This window comes from Protopterus annectens, chromosome 16.part0, assembly GCF_019279795.1.
Source record: "Protopterus annectens isolate FY-2018-M chromosome 16.part0, PAN1.0, whole genome shotgun sequence".
Lineage (NCBI taxonomy): Eukaryota > Metazoa > Chordata > Ceratodontiformes > Protopteridae > Protopterus > Protopterus annectens.
Window position 1 is genome coordinate 246,961,481 of NC_056750.1, and position 21,649 is coordinate 246,983,129.

The following is a 21,649-nucleotide window of genomic DNA, read 5'->3' on the forward strand; positions in this document are numbered from 1 at the left end:
GAGGAATGCTATGCAGCTGTAGAAAAGGAATGTCTAGCCATAGTGTGGGCATTGCAGAAACTTCAGCCTTATCTGTATGGAAGGAAATTCACTGTTATGACAGATCACAACCCCTAACATGGTTAAACAGAGCCAGTCAGCAAAATGCCAAGTTGCTAAGATGGAGCGTGGGGTTGCAAGCATGTGATATGTCAGTGCAGCACTGCAGTGGGAACAGCAATGCCAATGCAGATGGGCTCTTAAGACATGGAATGGGGTGAGGTTCCCTCAGAGATAGACCTAGCCCTCTCAAGCTGCGTTTCTCAAGGGTTACTTGAAAAACTAGCTTGAGTTCTCCGAGGGGAGAAATTTGAAGACTGGTAGAGAAGGGTGAAGGCTGCCAGCCTAGCCAAATAGAATTTCATACATAATTCTGGCATTTGTAAATATAAATGTAAAATACAGGCTTGTTTCTTAAATGAAAGAAAACACTGTAAATGCTGAACTTCAAGATTGTAGCAACATTGCCATCTGCTGTAAGGAAAACTAAGTCAAGCATTTCAAATCTTTCTTTTGAAGTTAAAATTATTTCATATCTGTACTTTGATCTAGATAGTGGTGCCAAAGAGGCTAGCTGAACACATTCTTTCTATTGTTTTAATTTAAGGAATAATTACTGGAGTGTACATGTGAAATGTCTATTATTGTTGTAGCTTCCTGAGCAGGTGTTAGATTGTTAAATAATGTAGCCTGTTGGCCTGATAACTCCAGGCTGTCAAAATGATATAAGGTGTATACTGGGAAAACCTAAGTGTCAAAATGATGTAATCTGGGAGGGCCCCGCAGAAATGTTTGTTAGTGATTTTAAAAACTATTGCTCAGGGAGTGACTGTAAACATTTTTGTCTGACTATTCAACTCAGCACTGCCTTGCTCTATGTAAGTAAGTTATCTTAGAAGTGTATTTTCTTGTAGAAATAGCTAGGACTATAAAGATTAGACTACGTGTTTTCTGTTATGTCAGAACTGTACTACTGAATTATTTTAAGTTTCTGTGTGATCTCTGAACTCTTGAATAGCACTGTGGTGTAGTAGTATTGTCTTGTGTTTTTAGTATTTATTATTAAATATTTTTAAACTCTTTTCAACTGTGGCTGGTTTATGTAGAGATAATCTAAGCTCTAGAGTACATTGCATGCTTATATGTGATCTTGTATTAAGCCCTTCCAATAAGCCTTGATTGCTTAAGTTACACTAATATTGGATAATAATATTGCACAGTAATAATTGGACACCCTTTTAAGGGCCTTTGGGTAGCTGATAATTATTAGCTGGTGGTGGCAGGAATTACTACTGTACAGTCTGGGCATAGGTGCACAGCTGTGGAATCTGTGTCAGCCTTTCCCAGAAGTGTCTGTGAAGTTGTATAAATACTTATCTCAAAGTGTGTATGTGTGTCAGCTACATGGGCAGGGACACAAAGCACTGGTTGGAGAGAGAGGGTATTGGAGGTTAACTTGCCAGCTAGGCTGAGATCTGGACTCTAAAGCTGTGCCAGTGGGGAGTCACTGTGATCTTTGTGTGCATTTAAGGGAAATTGTACTTTACTGTGTGTATTTGTTATCCTTTCCTCTTATATGAGACGCCCTCTCTGGTGTTAGTGATGAGGATTGAGGCTCCTTGATTGCTGGGCCATGGCATGGGCGTCACATACACTTTGTGTATTCTACACACTTGGGTATACATACTACTCCACAAAGTAACATACTGATACACACTTTGTGTAATACTACTCCCCCCTGTGCACACACTACCTCACACAGTAACACAGTGATATACACTTTCTGTATTACTACTCACTGCTGTCTACACACTACCTCACACAGTAACACAGTGATATACACATTGCACACACTACCTCACGCAGTAACAATGATACACACTTTCTGTACTACTACTCCCTGTTGTGTACAGACTACCTCATGCAGTAACACAGTGATATACACTTTGTGTACTACTACATACTGCTGTGTACATACTATTCAACACACTAACACAGCGATATACACTGTGTACTACTACTCCCTATCATGTATATACTACCTCACACAGTAACACAGTGATATACACTTTCTGTACTACTACTCTCTGTTGGGTACACACTACCTCATGCAGTAACACAGTGATATACACAGTGATGTACACTTTGTGTACTATTACACACTGCTGTACACATACGATTCAACACAGTGATATACACTATGTACTACTACTCCCCATCGTGTATATACTACCTCACACAGTAACACAGTGATATACACTTTGTGTACTGCTATTCCCTGCTGTATATGTACTAACCCACACAGTAACACAGTGATACACACTGTATACTGCTATTTCCTGCTGTGTGTACCTTACCTCACACAGTTACATGAAGGTTTAGGAATCACAAAGTAAAACACCCTGCACATACTATCCCATACAGTAACACAATATGTATTTTGTGTACTGCTGTTCCGTGTTGTGCGTGTATTACAACACACAGTAATATCCATTTCATGTGCTGCAATTACCTGCTGTGTAGTTATCATCTCAGTAACAGTGGTATACACTTTGTGTACTGCTATTCACTACAGTGTACCTAGTACCTCATGCAGTAACACAGTTATGCACACTGTGTTATTGTTATTGCCTACTACCCCACAGAGTAACACAGTAATAAACATTTTTTGTACTGTTGCTCTCTGCTGTGTATGCAATATTTCACGCAGTAACACTGTAATATACATTTAATATACCTCTGTTCTCTGCTGTGTAGGTATTACCTCAAACAGTACAATGTGATATATGTTTTGTGTTCTGCTACTACCTGCTAGGTATGTAATACCCAACACAGTAACAAGGAGGTTTACACATCATACAATGGTACACCCTGTTGTGTATGTAGCACAATACACAGTAATATACATTTTGTGTAATGGTATTCTGTGCTGTCCACATATTACCTCATGCAGGGAATAGCAGTACACAAGGTGTATCTAATAACTCTCACAGAGTTACAAATGCACCAGTCCTAATGCCAGGTGGGAGAGATCTCCTCCAGCACCAGTGCACACCCACCATCTCACCTCATGGTGCAAGCCTGGCATATCAGTGGATGGGTAGAGTTCAAGGAAAAAAAACATCAGATCACAGCATGACTGCCCCACCATTTCCACTCTGTTTTGCCAGTCACAGGGACATTCACAGCCAGGAGCTACAAGGTCTTTCCATTCTGAGGGATGAAACACACCCAGCAAATGGATGCATCCAGGCTTTGGTGCCACTGTGAGGTGACCCTGTTGAGAAAAATCAGTCATAAGAGGTCTGGCATCACCTCCCCTGATCAAGCCCATCTGCATTTAAGGACTGACCCTAAATATCTCGAGGTTGGAGAAGGTTTAACCTGAGGTGAGGGAAGGGGATTTCCAGTAATCCTAACCACATCCCCCTTGCCATAACAACTCACAATGCCCTCCTGCATACTCCCACACATGCACCCATGAAGGCTACCAAGAATAAGTTGATTAGACCAACTCCACATCTCTGATCCAACGTGCTGCTTGCTTCACACCTACTCCTCTGAGAGATACCAGCACAGCAGTGGGTTTCTGAGGACAGATTGGCCAGCATCTGCCACTCACATCCACTCTACTCTGCCAGCATCTTTAGTCTTTAGATCACTACTTCATGCATGACTCTCTGGATAAGAATCACAACTTTATTCCTCTGGGCCCTGAAACCAACATATGTCTAATATAGCACACAGTAACTGAGTGCCTAACATAGCATGTGGTACTACTCATTGCTACCTTCTACCTCACACAGTAGTACACTGCCTTGTAAATTATGCAGTTATCATCGGCACTGTGCATTTATTACTTACTGTTAGGACACTACTTTGCCAAACACTTTAAGTCTACAGTGTGGTGCCCTTCAGTACATCCATCTTACAAATACACGGTAAGACATATTTACCACCTCACCAAAAAAACTGCCTACACATGCAGTGAGTGCGTCACCCTGCTACATATTCCCCACGTTACAATTACAATTATACACACACTGCTAACCCTTCTGTTCATCCAGTGCTTTAAAGTTAAACACTGTTTTATATCATGGGTTATTATTCTGAGCAGCATTCACAATTACTTGCTGAGTAGCTCCCTCCTGGCTGCACACTACATAAAGTACACACTGTTTCACACTTATTACTCTAAAGATGCTGTAATACCAATACCTGAAATGTACTCACTGTCTCACAATTATACACTGTTCTAAACAGGCTGCTCAAAACAACCTGCAATGTACTCCCTGTCTCACCATTACTGCCCTAGATGTGCAGTATTACCAGTACCTGCAGTATACTCCCTGTTTCACACTTACTGCCCTATATTTGTTGTATTACCAATACCTGCAGTATACTCCATGTCCCAAGTTACTGCCCTAGATGTGTTGTATTACCAATACATGCAGTATACTCCCTGTCTCACAGTTACTGCCCTAGATGTGTTGTATTACCAATGCCTGCAGTATACTCCCTGTCTCACACTTACTCCCCTATATTTGTTGTACTACCAATACCTACGATATGCTCCCTGTCTCACACTTACTGCCCTAGACGTGTTGTATTACCAATGCCTGCAGTATACGCCCTGTCTCACACTTACTCCTCTATATTTGTTGTATTACCAATACCTACAGTATACTCCATGTCCCAAGTTACTGCCCTAGATGTGTTGTATTACCAATACATGCAGTATACTCCCTGTCTCACAGCTACTGCTCTAGACAAGTTGTATTACCAGTACCTGCAGTGTACTTGCTGTCTATTATATTCCAGATATTCCAGGCTAGATGTACTATATCACTGCAATCTGCAATGCTCCCAGCATCTCACACATGCACACTGCTTTAGACAGGTTATATTATTACTACTCGTGATGCAGTCATTGTCTTATGCATATACACTGTTCTAGACATGCCATCTTAACTATTATTTCCTATTTTGTGATGCATCTTCACTGTCAAGTTCAACGATTTCTTTTGATTGGCTGTCTAGCTATCTACAAAAAAAGTGAACCGTAAAATATGATGTCAAACTTTTAAAGCATTCCCCTCCCTGTGCTACTTAGATGCATTAACAATGAAGTGGTTTTAAGCTCAGAATAGATGGAATATTTAGAGTTACCACTGCCCTGGATCTAGTACATACTTCCTAGTTTATTATCAAAACTGAGTCAGACAAAGCAAAAAATGTTCATTGCATCGAACCACACCGAACACAGTACGCTGACTAGGTCAGGGTGTCGAATATCATGCCGATTATTTGACATACTGTTTCCCCTACACCTTTCAAACCAGTAACGTAAGTTCTAGTTTTCAGCAGTAAGAATGCACTGCACAACACTGAACTACAAGTTTTTGCAGGTGGGCGAGCCCCCTGTACCACTCCCTAGATAGCACTGCAGTGAGGAAAAGGGTGAATTTCCCGATCCCCACTGTACTTCGATCTCTAGTTCTAAGAGTGACCTCATATGTGCGAATGCACAGTACATTCACTGAATCGGGACTCACATACATGAAGGTTTGGCAACCCGGGATTCAGCCAACTGTAATTCCACATCCCGTGGTCGCCGAACATTCATTCGTAATTGTGATGGTAAACCATACTTCCCCATATTCACTTTCAGTTGCACTGTTCTGAAGATCAGAAGTTGGGACCTCAGAATTTCAAAAAACACTCCACTTAGAGCTTATTTAACACACCCTACATCTCTCTGATGCTCAATTCCTTAAAACAAAAGCAACATTCTGGATCAAAGGCAACTCCAGAAACAATTTATTAAAAAAAATAGCAAATGTTTACACATACAAGTGCTTCCAGGAAGCATTTGTATGTGTAAAACTTTACTATTTTTTAAATTGTTTCTGGAGTTGACTTTGAGCCATAGTGGTGCCTTTGTTTTTAAGGTTAATATTTCTCCTGCCTCAGCATTACCTACTTGAACTACCTTGTTTTAGCTGTTTCTCTATTCCGTCCATCTACGCCATACTTTACTTCATACCACAGGTTACTCTCCCTGAAAAATGACCAAGAGGGGTTTGAAAAAGCCATCATTTACAACAGAAGTGTCAGAAATAAACTAAACTAAACTCTATTCCAAATTGGGTTGAACAGGAAAACCTAGATATTGCATTGTAGCCATTACAATATATTGGCTTAATCCATGCATTAATCTCTACAACTAAATTAACCAACACATCTACTCCTTCTGGAAACACTTGATTCAAAATCTGAGGGAGGAATGCTACTCCACATTGCCAAAAGCATTACATGTTCACCACAACAAATCTCCTAATCTAATCATGAACTTAACTGGGTAGCTTGTGAAATAATTTTAGGACACCTAAAATGCCTGAAGTGCATTATATCATTCCATCTGTCTCCCTAGAATTAAGACAATACATTACTGGATGTATTGCTATATCAGCAGCTAAACATAATAGCATTTTTATGGGTGACCTAAATACAAACTACTTGCCTTCTGCTAAGAAGCAATTCAGTAGAACCTTCTTTAGTTCTCATCTTCACCAAATGGAGTTCTATCCCACAAGGTTCTAGAATTGGACGTGGGTCAGCAATCCACTGAATGCTAACAAAATAAACTAGACAGGTTGACCAAGCCCACAGCTTCAGTGACTACTGTGCACCTGGTAGTACCAATAGGTCTAGGTATCCTTCAATATCTATATATTTCTATTTTGCCATTGTAAAACACTACTATCTCTTACTGTCAAGTAGTGTCTGTGTGTGAGCACATCTCATCCTCTCACAGAAGGGCTGGATAGTGTTCAATATTTTCACTACACCTCTTTCTACTGCAGGACATGTACTCCTGTTGGTACATTCTAAAAATAACCAGTCCAGATGGTAGGCAATGTTAATTAAAACAGCAGTATTTAAAGCAAGACACCCCCCAATCACATGTAAAAATACATTCTCTTCAGGTCCTGTTGTTCACAAGCTCTTCCAAGTTCTCTTACCACCCATCATTATTAAAGAAGTATCTCATTCTTTGCACTCTCTAACTTTGTTCTTCAGCTGCTAATTCCCACACAATAAGAAGGGCATTCATTTTAGAAAGGCAGCAAGGCCTGCTCTATTTCTGCTCCAGAATTATAGAACTTTATCATCCCACCTTTTACCTTGGTGCTTACCACAAATTTTCCAATCAGCATTAAAAAATTAACTTAAATTACAAATGCAATACAGGTAAAATATTAGCATCATGTAATCTTCCTCTGTTTTGTATTCATTACAAATTAAGTTATCAAATGGACTCAAGCACTCGTATTAGCTTCACCACTGATCATGGGCTCCCATCAGGTTGCAGATTTATCATTTTTTCACACATTTTTTGAGTCTTTCTGTTTTATATAAATTTGAAAAAAAATTGCACTGTAATCTGGTTTACTTAGCTAATCTTTTCTTATGAAACGACTATATAGTTAGTCTTTGTAATGAAAGTTGGTTGACTTGTGTCATATAATCACTTCCTAGATTTACTAAGATGACTGTACTTACTCGTATCTTATCAAAGTGAAAATATCAGCTGTAAGGGGTCAGTACCATTACAGGTACAAAGGCCTGATTATAATATCTTAGCAAAATGAAAATATCAGTTGTAAGGGGTCAGCTGCATGGTACACAGGTACAAAGCCCTGATTATGATACAGGTTAGAAGCTACCCAAAGGGCTGGAAGAGTTGATCAGTAAAAGTGGGACTAAACAGCTGATGCCAACTCAATCTGCCTAGGAAGGGATGTGGTTCAATATGTTGCAACTCTGACTCCCACAGTGAAGCAGAGTACAGTTTGCAGCGTATGATCTGGGTGCAGCATATGATCTGGGGAGAGTACCGTTTGCAGCATATGGTCTGGGGACATGCATTTGATTCTGCCAAACTGTAATAAGCACTAACCTTTTGTGAACATGTGCAGATCAATAAACATCCCTCTGGTGAGAAGGCAAAACACAGCTTACCACAAGAGATCATGCATATCAGCCACCTGCTTGGCAGCCACTTAGGCATTGCCAAGAAACCCTGATGTCTACCCAGACTGTGTATCCAAGGATCAGCTCTTGCCCCAAGGAGAACAGTTAGATTAACTTACTGTAAGAGGTCTGATGATTTGCAGACAATGGGGATAAAAAACACAAAATCAGATAAAATGATTTCCTTCATATTCCTGTGTGTTTTTATTTCTCTCTACTTCATACTGTATTATTTTAACTGATCTGTTGCTTTCATTTGTTATAATAAGGTTGTGGCTAAAAATGGTCACAGTCTGTAGTTCATCTAGCTGTTCAAACTAAATAAAATACCTAGTGTGCGTCCATTATGTCACTGTTACACACCACTTTAGACATGCCGCTGCTGATACCTGCCAACTGTTCTGTCCTGCATAGCTATTATATGTACTCTACATAAAAATTCCCATGTAACTACATTTTGTTACTCAGTAGACATCTTTCATCATCCTTCCAATAAACAGTTTAGTGAAGCAACAGAGTTTATTCATAGCAGTGTTGAGAGAAAAAAAATCAGAAAATAACTCACTTGGAAATTTGTGTCTGGAACCCCTCCAGTTTTGTCCTTATATTAGTCATTAACTCGAACACTTTTTCCTTAATGAAGAAAGGAAAAATATGCATTACATGAAATGTTTACTGGAAAGAAGCAGCTTGGCTTTGGTATTGAATAGCTTTATCTTGATCTCAAACATTAAATTACACAAAGGGTAACCAGTGATATTTACCAAAACAGCAGAGGTAGCCTTTTACAGCAATGACCTGCCACCAACCCAACAAATCACATTCAAATCCCATCACAGTCTCTGCTCACTGTATACACACGGCAATTCATTTATTTTAGTATTATTTATTTTACTGATTTTTTGGCAGGGTACTCCCATAAAAACAATGGTTATTTCTCAGGTGAGACCCTAGTAATATACCTACAAGTTTAACAATTGCAAAATTATAATGGAATATAAAATGCAGCCACAACAGTACAAGTAAGTTAATAAGAAATCAGGAATAATGCAAAACGTGTAAAAAATGTAAATCTAGTAACTTGAAAGATTTTATGTAAAAACATTATGCTTTGTAAGTCATTAAAATTCCCACCAGATTCAGAAATATTAAAGACCTCATAACAACTAGTATTCATACTAGTGCAGCGGTAGCATTGTAACCTCACAGCAAGAGGTTATCCAGTTCAATTCTTGGCTATCGCTTTGTGTGTGGAGTCTGCATGTCCTCCCTGTGTTCATGTGGGTTTTCTCTGGGTACTCTGGTTTCCTCCCACGTTACAAAGACATGCATCTGGAGTGTTTCTCCTCGGGCCTCCACTGAAAATAGCCTCATTTCAAGTTGGACTTTCCCGGTAAACAAATGTTAAATAAATAAATATTCATGGAAAAAAATGTCAAGTCCGCGAACTGAAAAGTCCTTGGGAAACAACAACTTTCCATCAATTGCAACTAATATTCACTGCAACAGCACAGGTGGCAGACAGCAAAAACCGTTCAAGCATTCAAATATCTCCCACCTTTCACTGCTCAAAGATCCTGAAACCATGGACTAAAAATGATGCACTGTAACTTAGAAATGCCAAAAATATACTCAGACATACATCTTTAGGCAAGACTAAACATAATGCTCAAGTTATTTAATGGAATCTCTTTTGGCTTAATATGCAGGTAACAAAGAAGTAGACATTCAGCATTCACTTGGGAAAGTTTATGTATTGTGTAGTGCAATTTTTTTTGAAATTATAAAGAAAATGCATATTATACACAAAAAAAATGCAGGTGAGTACCACCAGTCAAAATAAGAGACAAGCAATCCATCTTTTCGTAAACAAAGCAGTTTAAAAAGTGAAGTATAAGTGACACAAACAGCTGGAACTATGAATATAGCCCAGCTGAATCTGGATCATGTAACAGACCTGGCAACTGAAGGCTGCGAAGAGATGGAGTGGCCATGGTCTGCTCATCCATCTGACAGAACGGTGGAGTGGTTGTTACCTATGCACCTGCTGTTTGACGGATGGGTAATAGCCTCAGGAATATGGGTCTACAGAGATGACACTGACTAAGGAGTGCTGTGACTCTCGCCAAAGGGGCAAGCATGATTGGGAACAGCCACGCATTCCAGCCCCAATAGTGTACACATAAAATGCATCAACTGGCCTCTAAATTTAGTGAAGTTTATTGCCAGGGTTTCCCCAAAAGTCATCAAGATAACACTGTACCAGGGTTTCATCATCTTTTTCAGTCAGTCAGTCAAATCAAGGGGTCTCCCACCACAGGACTGTGGTTTAGAGGTTAAGTTAAGACCTGTGATCCTGGAAAGAAGAAGATATCTGAACAGCAAGCTGATAGCCACAGCTCTGCTGGTGTGGAGCAGCACAGTTGTGAGCAGAAGAAGAAGAAAAGGATGTCAGAAAGAAAGATACTGATGCCGAAAGGGATAAAAAAAAAATACATATATATACTTGAATGCAAACTAGCTATGGACTGCAGGTATTGTAAGAAACCTTTTTCTCACATATAAGAAAGTGATCCAAGGCCAGTGCATGGGAGATGCTTAATAGGTAAGAGTCACAACTTATTACATGCATAGAAAACACACAATGTTTTAAAATTGCTACATTACACTTCATTTTTTATATAGTATGTTCATAGGTAGGTACTAGGCTATCGTCCTGAGGGCCAAAGCAAACCTAGCCAACGGTGTATTTGCTTTCACCACCCATGTATTGTTAAATTCCTACCCCTCTATCGAGCAGTGCATCAGACATAATCCCAAGGGTGAATTTCCTATCACCCATCCACTCATCAAGGTTTTTCTTGAATAGTGCTAATGATGAGCTTTGCTTGATGTGGATGGGAATCTTGTTCCAGAGCATGGGAAGTCTCTGGGACACAAATCTATCCCTCCAGCATGTCCTATTTATTGCTGTGGTGAGGTTTAGGTCCCTAGAGCACGTAGCTTGGGGAGACTGGGATTTCAAGTGGAGCATGTCCAATTATTCCAGGTTTGACATAGCTTTGTATACGAGATAGAGATCTCCTCGGTAAGCGGTATGCGACCGAGTTTGAGTTTCTTGAGCCGGTGGGCATAGGGCAATTGTTTGAGGCCAGCGATCCTCTTGGTGAGGTACTTTTGGGGTCTCTCAAGTTGTTGTAGATGTTTTATGAGGTACATCCCAAATGGGGTATTGTATTCAATGAGGGGTCTGATAAGTGATGAGTAGAGGGGAATGATGACTTCTTTATTTCTGGATGCAAATCCTTTTGTGATTAAGTGGGACACTTAGAAAGATTTTCTGACCACTGTGGCAATATGTTTATCAAAGGAGAGGTTACTATCCACTTGGGTCCCAAGGTCTCTTATCACACTTTCTGTGTTAAGTGAACTTCCCCCATTTGGTAATTCATGGGTACTGTGTTTTGCCAAAGGGGATAACAATGCACTTTTTGGTATTTAGTTTGAGGCCATGATTTTGACACCAGTCAGGCCCTTTTGCAGGATGTCTACGTCGGCAGGGGAATCGATAATGGCACCCAGTTTGCAGTCATCTGCAAGCTTGGTTAGCCATAGACCCTTGGTGTTCGCTTGCACTTCAGAGAAGTATATACCGAACAAGAGGGGTCACAGGACTGAACCCTGGGGTACTCCACTTGTCATTGGTTTGGAGTCGGATCTGGAATCAGCAACTCTTACCATGTGGGTTCTATCCTAGAGCCAGTTGGCCATCCATCTCATGATGCAAGGGTTTATGTTAAGGTTGGTGAGTTTATCAATGATTCCTGAATGAGGGATAGTGTCAAAGGCTTTTGCGAAGTCCAAGTAGGCTGTGTGAACTACCTTCCCCTCGTCTATGGCCTTTGTAACCGTTTCAAAGGAGTCTACCAGTTTAGGAGACATGACCTACCTTTTACAAATCCGAATTGGGCAGCGTCCAGAGTTTGGCGGTTATCTATATCTTTGTTTATGAGTTCCATGATGATACACTCCATGGCCTTGCAGACCAGGTTTGTCAGGCTAATAGGTTTATAGTTCCTGGGGTCTGTAATGGTTCCTCCTTTGTGGAGAGGAATAACCATTGCTATGTGCCATTCTGTGGGCACATAGCCTGTGGTTAGGCTGTGGTTGAACATGGATTGTAGGTGGGGGGGGCTAGTTCATTTTGGAGTTCATGTAAAACGCAGCCTGGGATGTTGTCTGGTCCCATGGATGTTGTGTTTTTGGCTTTAGAGAGTGCCATTTTTACTTGTGTGTTTGTGATTGTCGGGGCTCTACAATCATCTGGTATAGTTATGGGCCCTTTAGGGGGTGAGGGGGGGGGTAAAGTTTGCACTGAACCTATCTGCCAAAACGTTGGCAATATCAGTTGGCTGTATATATTTTGTGCTGTTCTGTTGTAGCTCGGTGCAGCTCGGGGTGTTGCCATGGAGATTCTTGACATAGCTAAAGAATGCCTTGTGGTTGTCTTTGGAATCTGTGGCAATTTTTCTTTCAAAATTAGCTTTGGAGGATTTTATGAGAGATCTTAGTTTCTTACTGAGGCTCGTCAGCGAGTTCCTCCATACCTGGATTTTTGCTCTCTTTTGCAACAGTTTCTTCCTTCTGTTGTAGAGTTTGTTAATGGCAGGGGACCACCAGATCGGCTTCCTTTTTTTGGAGGATAGCATCTTGGTTTTGTTGGGGATAGCACGATCCATGCACTCGTGCAGTTGCTTGTACAGTGCATTTGTGTAGGATTCAGCAGTCGTGACTGTATTGCCTGTGTTATCCATCTGCAGGGGTGTCGCGAAGTTAGTCACCTCAGTTTTAAGGAGCGTGAAGTTCACTTTGAAAAATTTTTACGATGGTTTTCTTGTGTGGGGGTGGGGTCAGGATGTGGACATCTAGGGTGATTAGTTTATGGTCTGATCTAACCAGCAGGAGTTGATCTCGGGTGCTGAGCATCAGTCACCCATGTTGGTAATGACCAGGTCCAGAATTTTCTTGCCCCTGGTGGGGGCGTTGACAAGTTGATCCAGTGCGTTAGAGTTTATGAACTCCAGGAATTCCTGAGTCAGGAGGTTAGCACAAGAGTTGTTTTCACAGTTAATGTTTGGGTAGTTGAAATTGACCAATATTATGGTGTTTGGTTGGACCCTTATTTTTTCCAATGTCCCCAGGAACGAGGAGTGGGCGTCCTGGGTCATGGTACCACTCTGACTGCTATATTCCTACAGTTTACAATACCAGACAGAGATTGCCTGTTAAGCAAACTTAAAGACAAGGACATTATTTAACATGTTTTCCAGGCCCAAGATTCCTGACAGGAGAATTCTGAAGGAGCGTGCCCTTTATCAGCTAGAAACTATGCTATCCATATTAAATTATTCAATATGAATAAATACAGCTCCATTTAGTTCCTATTTACAAGGGGACCTTCAAGAGCTTTTGTAACTACAATATGTTCCACCACAAACATGTCTGTTTTGGCAAATTTTGGAGGAAAATAGAGTTGACAATGTTGCAGACACCCTAGCTGAGCAACGGTATACTTGATGTTAACAGACAAACTGCAAACCCTTTTCATTTTCTGTGAGTACCTACAGAATGCCTTGAATCAAAGTCTTAAAGTGGACATGCTATATTTAAACTTTAGAAATCCATCTAACTTATCAAAATACCCTGCTTATGAAGATTCCTGCCAATCTCAAAAAACTTTATTAAATCAGGTATCTTTAACAACTAAATGACAGACATGCATACAACATACTCTGAATAGTTTCTTTTCACAGCTGGCAAGCTAGTGTTCTGTTTACAGGCATCTTTACTACTTCTATACCTAGGATTGTGAAAAGATGAATAAAAGCTGTAATTTTTTTTTCAGCAAAGACACAGCAAAGATGACAAATGTAAATAAAATAAAATAAAACCTGTAGTTTTACTTTTGGTAAAAATGCACCCAGACAAGTATGGCAGATTGGTGGCAGTAAGGAGTTACTGAGAGGGTTGAAGGATAACACTGGCATGTATTTGTACTCTCCATAAAACTACTACTATGAAGCTTAAGTGAATTTTGGGAGAAATGATCAGCATTCAGCAAGCCATATATTTTTTAGACAAGGTCTGAAATTTGGTTTACAATAGTGAGGATGTATCAGGGGGACTTAGGAAGGAAAATACAACAGAGGATAGATTTCTGTAGAAATATATGATAACATTTGCTATGGAAGATGTAAATTCAGTAGTGATAACTCTAGAATTTGCATATAATTCTCCAAGGTACAATAACTGGGATAGGCCGTATAGAATTATATTTCACGAGTGCTGGAATACAATGTGTGAAATGGCTCCTGACGGTACTCATTGCAGTGTGGAGAGAAAGGCACATTCCAGATGATTGAAGAATAAACATACAAGTGCCACTGTTCAAGAACAAAGAGGGCATTCACAACTGTGGGCAGTATAGAGGTATCAAACTCTTGTCACAGTGCATTAAAGTTCTGGAAAGGGTGACTGGTAAACAAATATGCAGAGTGGTAGAAAGTAAGATGGGAGATGAGCAGTTCGGATTCAGATCAGGACACAGTACAAATGACCCGATGTTTGCAATGTGGCAGATAGTTGAGAAGAAGCTAGGGATGAGCAAAGAATCCAACTGGGCATTCATACACTTGGAGAATGCATGTGACAAGGTCCCAAAAAAGCTGATTTGAGCAGTTCTGCTGTGGTTTGAAGTCTCAGAAACATTGGTAGAATTTGTGCAAGCTATGTGCAAAGACCCAGTACGAACAATGTTCGATCTCACAGGAGGGTTCCCAGTGGGGGTGGATGTACATCACTGTTCAGCTCTGAGCACAGTGCTGTTCATACTGGTGATTTTTATTATTTTATTTATTTTACGTTTGTTTGCCAGGAAGGTCCAACTAGAGAAGAGTCCTTTTTCTGCGGAGACCTTTACAACAAAGAGACAAGTACATAGATACACATTTTACATATTCCCCATACAGAGTTTTACATATAAATATAAGAAAACTTACTACATTAGGAAACAAGTCAGAGGGGACAGATCAATAAAGTTGCTGTATGGAGACAATGTGGCATTACAGATGGACTCTGAGAAAGAACTTCAGCAAAGGATAGAGAAATGGAATGCAAAACTGAAGGCATATGAAATGAAAATGCGTAAAGATAAGACAGCTGTAACGGAAGAAAATGGGGGAATCAAAGGAAACAGCACTGAGATAGAAGGGAAAATACTAGAACAGGTTAACAGCTTCAAGTATCTGGGAGGGGTGGTTGAGAAAAGGGAAGTCTAAATCAGGAGGGCAAAGCTAGAATCAGAGGGGCTGCAGACATTATGGTGGTACTGTACAAAATGATAAAAGGATGAGGGAGGGTATTTGTGAGGGGATATAATGAGAACACTCTATACTCCAGGGGCAAGTGCATGGAAGGAAGTTAAAGAGAAAGGCTGGGGAGCTTGTGTGGCATGGAAAGGGTGCCATTTAAGGGTAACTTTCCTTTTCACAGAAAGGGTGGGGACCCTGGAACACACTACTACAGGCAGCTGCACAGTGTAGTTCAGTGCACAGATTTAGGGATGCCTGGGTCAGGTACTGAATCATCATGAACAGGGCAATGACTCCGCTGCAAGACACACTCAGGCAGACATGAGCTTCCCTCAGGACCTTTATACATAAGTAGGTCCAACATTATGCTGTATAGTTACTAGTAAATACAAATGCAAACCGACTCAATTCTAAATGTGACATTTGCCTTTAGATGTAAGTGGTACACTCAAAACAAACAAATAAGGCATAACATTGTGCTCCTCTTTTCCTTAAGTCATGAGAGTACTAGATTTCTAAATGTGAACTTTACATAATGCACTTTAACCCTTGTGGTTCCCATGTCCTCCAGCACAGACAGCAGACGTGTGTGTTGTGTGTGTGTGTGTGTGTGTGTGTGTGTGATCCATTACCTGGTGTACAACTTGAAGGGGGCAGGAGATGAACACATGATGACCGTTTTCCTTTGTGGAATGTTGAGATGTAGGTCACTTTCACAACTTCATAGGATTTACTACTTGCAACTTGTTCCTGTCTGCCTGGGAGGTGACGTCTTGGTGTGTGCTTCAACGGTTTGTACTTTTTGTGGAGTGGAACTATGAGTTTGTCGTTGGATCAACCTTCCAGTCCAGGCAATCGTGGTCTCCCTCATTCGGAGACAGAGAATGATAACTTCAGTTTGGCCTCGCTTTTGCGAGACCTTTCTCAACGGATGGATGCTTTTTCTTTAAAGCTTGATGTACTAGAAAAACGGGATGTTTATTCCAATAAAGCTAAGCCAACCGGAACTTCAGCGAGACCAGAAACCGCCGAAACAGCTACTAAGGATATTTTGGGTGCTGTATCTAGGAACGATACAGCAACAGGATCGATACCACCTGGCCAAGGATTCAATGTGATGCGTTCACCGAACATGGTTCATAACGCTACTCCATTGAATGGAAGTACACAAGAACAGCAATTTCCACCGCTGGGTTTTAACCAGCAACACCATGATGTACCAGGAGCCCCTAAAGTGAATGAATGGATTAATAACATGGACAACATGATGTTTGTTCCAGGACAGGAACCACTGGCCACAAATTCTGCGAATAAATCAGTAAGTAATGACACTATTGTCGATTATTTGAAGAATTTTGATACTAGCCTTTTAAAGTTAAAAAGACTACAATTAGAAGTACAATACTTCAGACAATGTCAACTTGAAAAATTGATCCCTAAGGGGTTAAGGTCATCTTTTTGTCCAACAGGACTATTTTTTGACCCTGATTTTAATAAGGAGTTGACATTATTTTTTAATGCACAAGGTTTACAGCTCCTTGATGTCTTGGTAAAATATTATAATATTCAAATTAGTAAACTGACTAAGGAAGTTTCTGATTTGGATATAATACTTAGGAATGATTTAGACTTTGAACGTTATAGGTTCGATTATACTCGGACCTTTACAAGTATAGACCTATTTATCGAAAAATCTAAAGCTACTAAGAATAAAAAGCTAATGAGGGACAGAATAGCATACGCTAACAACACAGCGTATGTAAAATTAAGTGGACAGACTAACACTGCTTTTAAAGACTTAACGAATGGGGGACAGGACCAGAACTTTCCTCCTAACGTGAACAACTCTGACTACGACCATGAAGGTACGGACACACCAACTTTAAGATGTAGCAACAGAATACAGGAAAAAGTTAATAAAAATGGACCCCCCCATTACGTTAACAATAGACAGTCGAATTGCAACAATAATTTTAATAATGGTCGTTTTTTTAGAACCACGGAACTTCAAAGCTCAGCAGAAGAAATGGAACAAAACCAGATATTAACATCTTTTACTTCTGCTAATTGTAGTAATTCCACTACAATCTTTAACGATGTACCAGCTGTATCTGAAATAATGACAATGGACAATACTCATACTAATAATTTGACTATACTGACTAATAAGAAAGGTGATTTTAATATCTATAACTTTTCTAGTGTACAGTTGGACCCTTGTTTAATTGAGTTACTTGCTTATGGTAATACCTTTGTCCCTACAAGGAAATGTAACATTCCTAGGACCATTATTGATTTAAAGTGTTTTGTAAGGAAACTTAATTTGAATATTCTTTTTAGTAACACTAACATCATATAAGATCATAAGCTCAAATTAGCTAGTACGTTTAATCCTCCTTTACATACGGTACTAGCATCTTTTGAAAAATCATGTGAGATTGACATAAGGAGTTTAGGGCAAAAAACTGGGTTAACAAAAAGACAAGTAAACTACAATACAACCATTGAACAAAATGAATGCCTTAAGCAACTTTGTGCCTCGGCAACTAGGGTCATTAAACCAGATAAAGGAGGTGGTTTGGTCATTTTTGACAACCACTCCTATACTGAAAAGATGGAACACATATTATCTGGTCCAGCGTACACTCAGTCATCGGTTAATGAACTAAATATGTCAAAAACAAGGACAAGAGGTTACTTTAGAGACATGTTTTTAGAAGGCAAAATTGATATAGATACATTTAACTACATCGATATCAACATGTCTAAAAATCCTGTGATTTTCGGTGTTCCGAAAATACATAAAGATTTACATAACCCTCCATTACGTGCACTAATCGATGGTCGCCTTTCGATTACTTATCCTTGTGCACAATTGGTAGAAAGGATTTTAGCTAAATACTTGAGATTGATACCTCATATATGTAAGGACTCATGGTCCTTTTTGAGTAGTATGAACAACATGGTGTTTGAGAATTCCCATAATTTTCTTACGATCGATGTGGTCGATCTTTATACATCGATTCCACATCTAGAAGCAGTGGAATGGGTTTCTCTCATGCTTGAGGACTTGGGAGCAGTAAAAAATGAGATAGATATAGTGTCTGAGTTGTTGGATATAATATTGACATCTAACTATTTTATTTTTAACGAAAAAGTATATTTACAAACACAAGGCGTAGCAATGGGGTCACCTTGCGGGGCCACAGTCGCCAATTTTTTCATGGCGTACTGGGAAAAAATATACCTATTTGACAATGCCATCAAGGAGAAAATAAAACTATATACTAGGTACCTGGATGACATCTTCATTTTGTTTGATGGAGATGTAGATGAAGCTACGAACTTAGTAGAATATTGTAACAATTCTACCCCTTTTTTGAAATTCACTTTTACTTTTTCTACTATTGAAATAGACTACTTAGATGTAAAACTATCTAAGGACAATATTAACTCTGAATACATTTCTTCAATACATAGAAAAACATATTGTAATTCTCTATTACACTTTAAAAGCTCACATCCTTACAAACAGAAAAGAGCTATTATTAAAGGACAGCTCATAAGAGCAGCCAGAATGTGTAATAGAGAAATAGCTTTTTATGATGAATGTAAAAAACTTGAAAATATGTTCACAAGCAGAGATTACCCCTTAGATCTGTTTTTAGAACTTCTGTATGAAGTTAACAAAAGACTGAATGGGATTTATTTTCCTCTTCTTAAAAAGAGAATAACTGTAACTGAAGTTCTTACATCGACTGCTGATATGGATTTAACCAATACAACACTGGAGAATACAAGTAGTAATAATGCCTTCGAGAGTGTTGAAGCTTTTAAAATTAGCTTTATATCTACATTCAATAGTGATTCATTGGATATTCAACTAATTTTAATGAAGAATTGGCAGTACATATTAAATAATGAAGAATTAATAGAAAAATTGGGTAATAGACCTAAATTCGTATATAAGAGAGGGAGAAATCTGAAGTCCATCCTTGAAAGTAATAATAATTCTAACAACAACACTAAAATGAAGGGATGTAAAAAGTGTGGTTTTTGTAAATACTGTCATTATATTAATAATTGCAGTACTTTCCAAGTAGGTGGGAACAGATATTACATTAACTGTAACCTTAACTGTACTTCTAAGTCTATAGTTTATTTAGCACGATGTAATTGCTGTGAAGCTTATTACGTAGGTAAAACTGACCGTAAATTTCGTGATAGGGTATATGAGCATTTATATGCAATAAGAACAAAGAAATGCGACAATGCCCTAGCAAAACATTGTGAGAAACATGTAGGACATAGTTTTAATTTCACAGCTATAGACTCAGTACCATATACTTTGAGGGGGGGACCTGTTAACATCTTATTAGAGGTCCGCGAACTGGAATGGCAGATATGTTTGAACTCTTTCTGCTTTCCAGGACTTAATGAAAGTTGTAATATAAGTTGCATATTAAAAATGAAAAATTTCCTAAGAAAGAAAAATACATAATAGGGATCCATCAACATAATGCATTCTTGGTTAACAACTAAGCAGTAATGTTCATGAACGAATTGATTATGTGGACTACATTATACTTCCTTATTTACTTAAATAATATATAAAATTACTATTATCCTGAGTTATTTACTTTATACTTTATACTTTATCAACTGATACTCACTATAAACAATGCTAAATTAGGGAGGTTTCATAACAATACACAGTATATAACAGTTTAGTTTATTTACCACTGGACACTCACAGGGGTTTATTCTGACTTAACACCATAGGGTTATATTGTTACAATAGTATAGTACTCACAAGTAGTTTGGGTGATACTAGTGTTAAGTTGGTTATTATGAATGTACACTGATGTAAACCTGTAAGAAAACATCTTAACAATATGGTATTAAACAAACAACAATATTGAATTAGTTGATATACCCACAGTGCGTGACTTTTAATGCACTGGTTCTTTAAATGTCTGATTTTATCAAATACGTCATGTAATGTATCTATATATAATTGGCGTTTTTTTAAAAAAGGTGTTTTATGCTGAAGAAGCTGTGGTGTTACTACGGCAACAACGCTGTTTTTTATTACAAATAAAAGCATTAGTTTTACGTATTTTTGGATTCGTCTTTCACAACTTCATAGGATTTACTACTTGCAACTTGTTCCTGTCTGCCTGGGAGGTGACGTCTTGGTGTGTGCTTCAACGGTTTGTACTTTTTGTGGAGTGGAACTATGTAGGTCAGCAAGATATAAACCCAACTCATAAGAACTCCTGTTAAGAATTCAAGCATGTGTGTGTGTCTCTCCATGGGTAGACAAGTGCATGTGTGTGCCTCTCCATGGGTAGACAGGTACAAGTCTCACATCACACTGCTATCTCAAGAAGGGAGAAAATAAACAAAGGATTTATTTCTGGAGCACAAAACTCTACAATATGTTATGAAAGAAAAATAGCCAAGGAACTGCAGCTCAGTCTGGAATTAGGTTTGATTAGGTTTGATATTACATAACACCCGAAATATAACTCATTCTGACAAATGTTCCTCATTTTAATTATAGAAAAGCCCATGTTCCTCACAGTTACATAATGAAAGGATATGCCACATGTTTGTTGAAAGAATTCTTTTAAGTGATATTCATGATAAATAAATCAAAAGAATTTACTATACATATAAAATAACACATTATAACCATCATATTAGCTTCCTAGTTGAAGTTGTAAGTGTTCCACATCTGACCCATTTATTCCACATTATGAGAGGTAGTGCTTCTCATTTTGGAGATGGAAGGTTGACAGCTATGCTGCTTACATGGTGAAAGGTTCTCAGCACCAGGATAAAGTTATACTTGAAAATTAATAAAATAAAAAATGAATTAAATTAGAAAAATATTAAACCCAAAAAATGTGTTTTTATTGCCACAGTAATATTTATGATAGGAACTGTAGGCCCTCACCCCACTAAGGACCAGCAGTCTCATCTGGGGATGTTACAGCTGCACATACAAAACTGGCACAGTTTCTTTCAAACACACCAATTCATTTTTTTGTCCTAGGATGTTTGGAAGAAATATTCCTATTATGATTACCAAAATATGGCTGCCCTGAAATAAGCTTTGGAGTTGTTTAATCTACAAGGTTAGATTTTTTTTTAAGAAGGAAAGGACAAAATCAAGCATGGAAAAAAGTGCAGCTGCA

General features: G+C 38.9%; 1 protein-coding gene across 2 annotated transcripts in view; it reads right to left on the bottom strand.

Moving 5' to 3' along the window:
- The window catches only part of PSME1 (proteasome activator subunit 1), a 150,959-nt gene that overhangs the window by 56,442 nt on the left and 72,868 nt on the right, over positions 1-21,649 (bottom strand). For both annotated transcript variants that reach the window (XM_044058754.1, XM_044058755.1), the window contains exon 9: positions 8,642-8,709. In XM_044058754.1, coding sequence (XP_043914689.1) covers positions 8,642-8,709 — 68 coding nt within the window. The remainder of the gene's footprint in view (positions 1-8,641; positions 8,710-21,649) is intronic.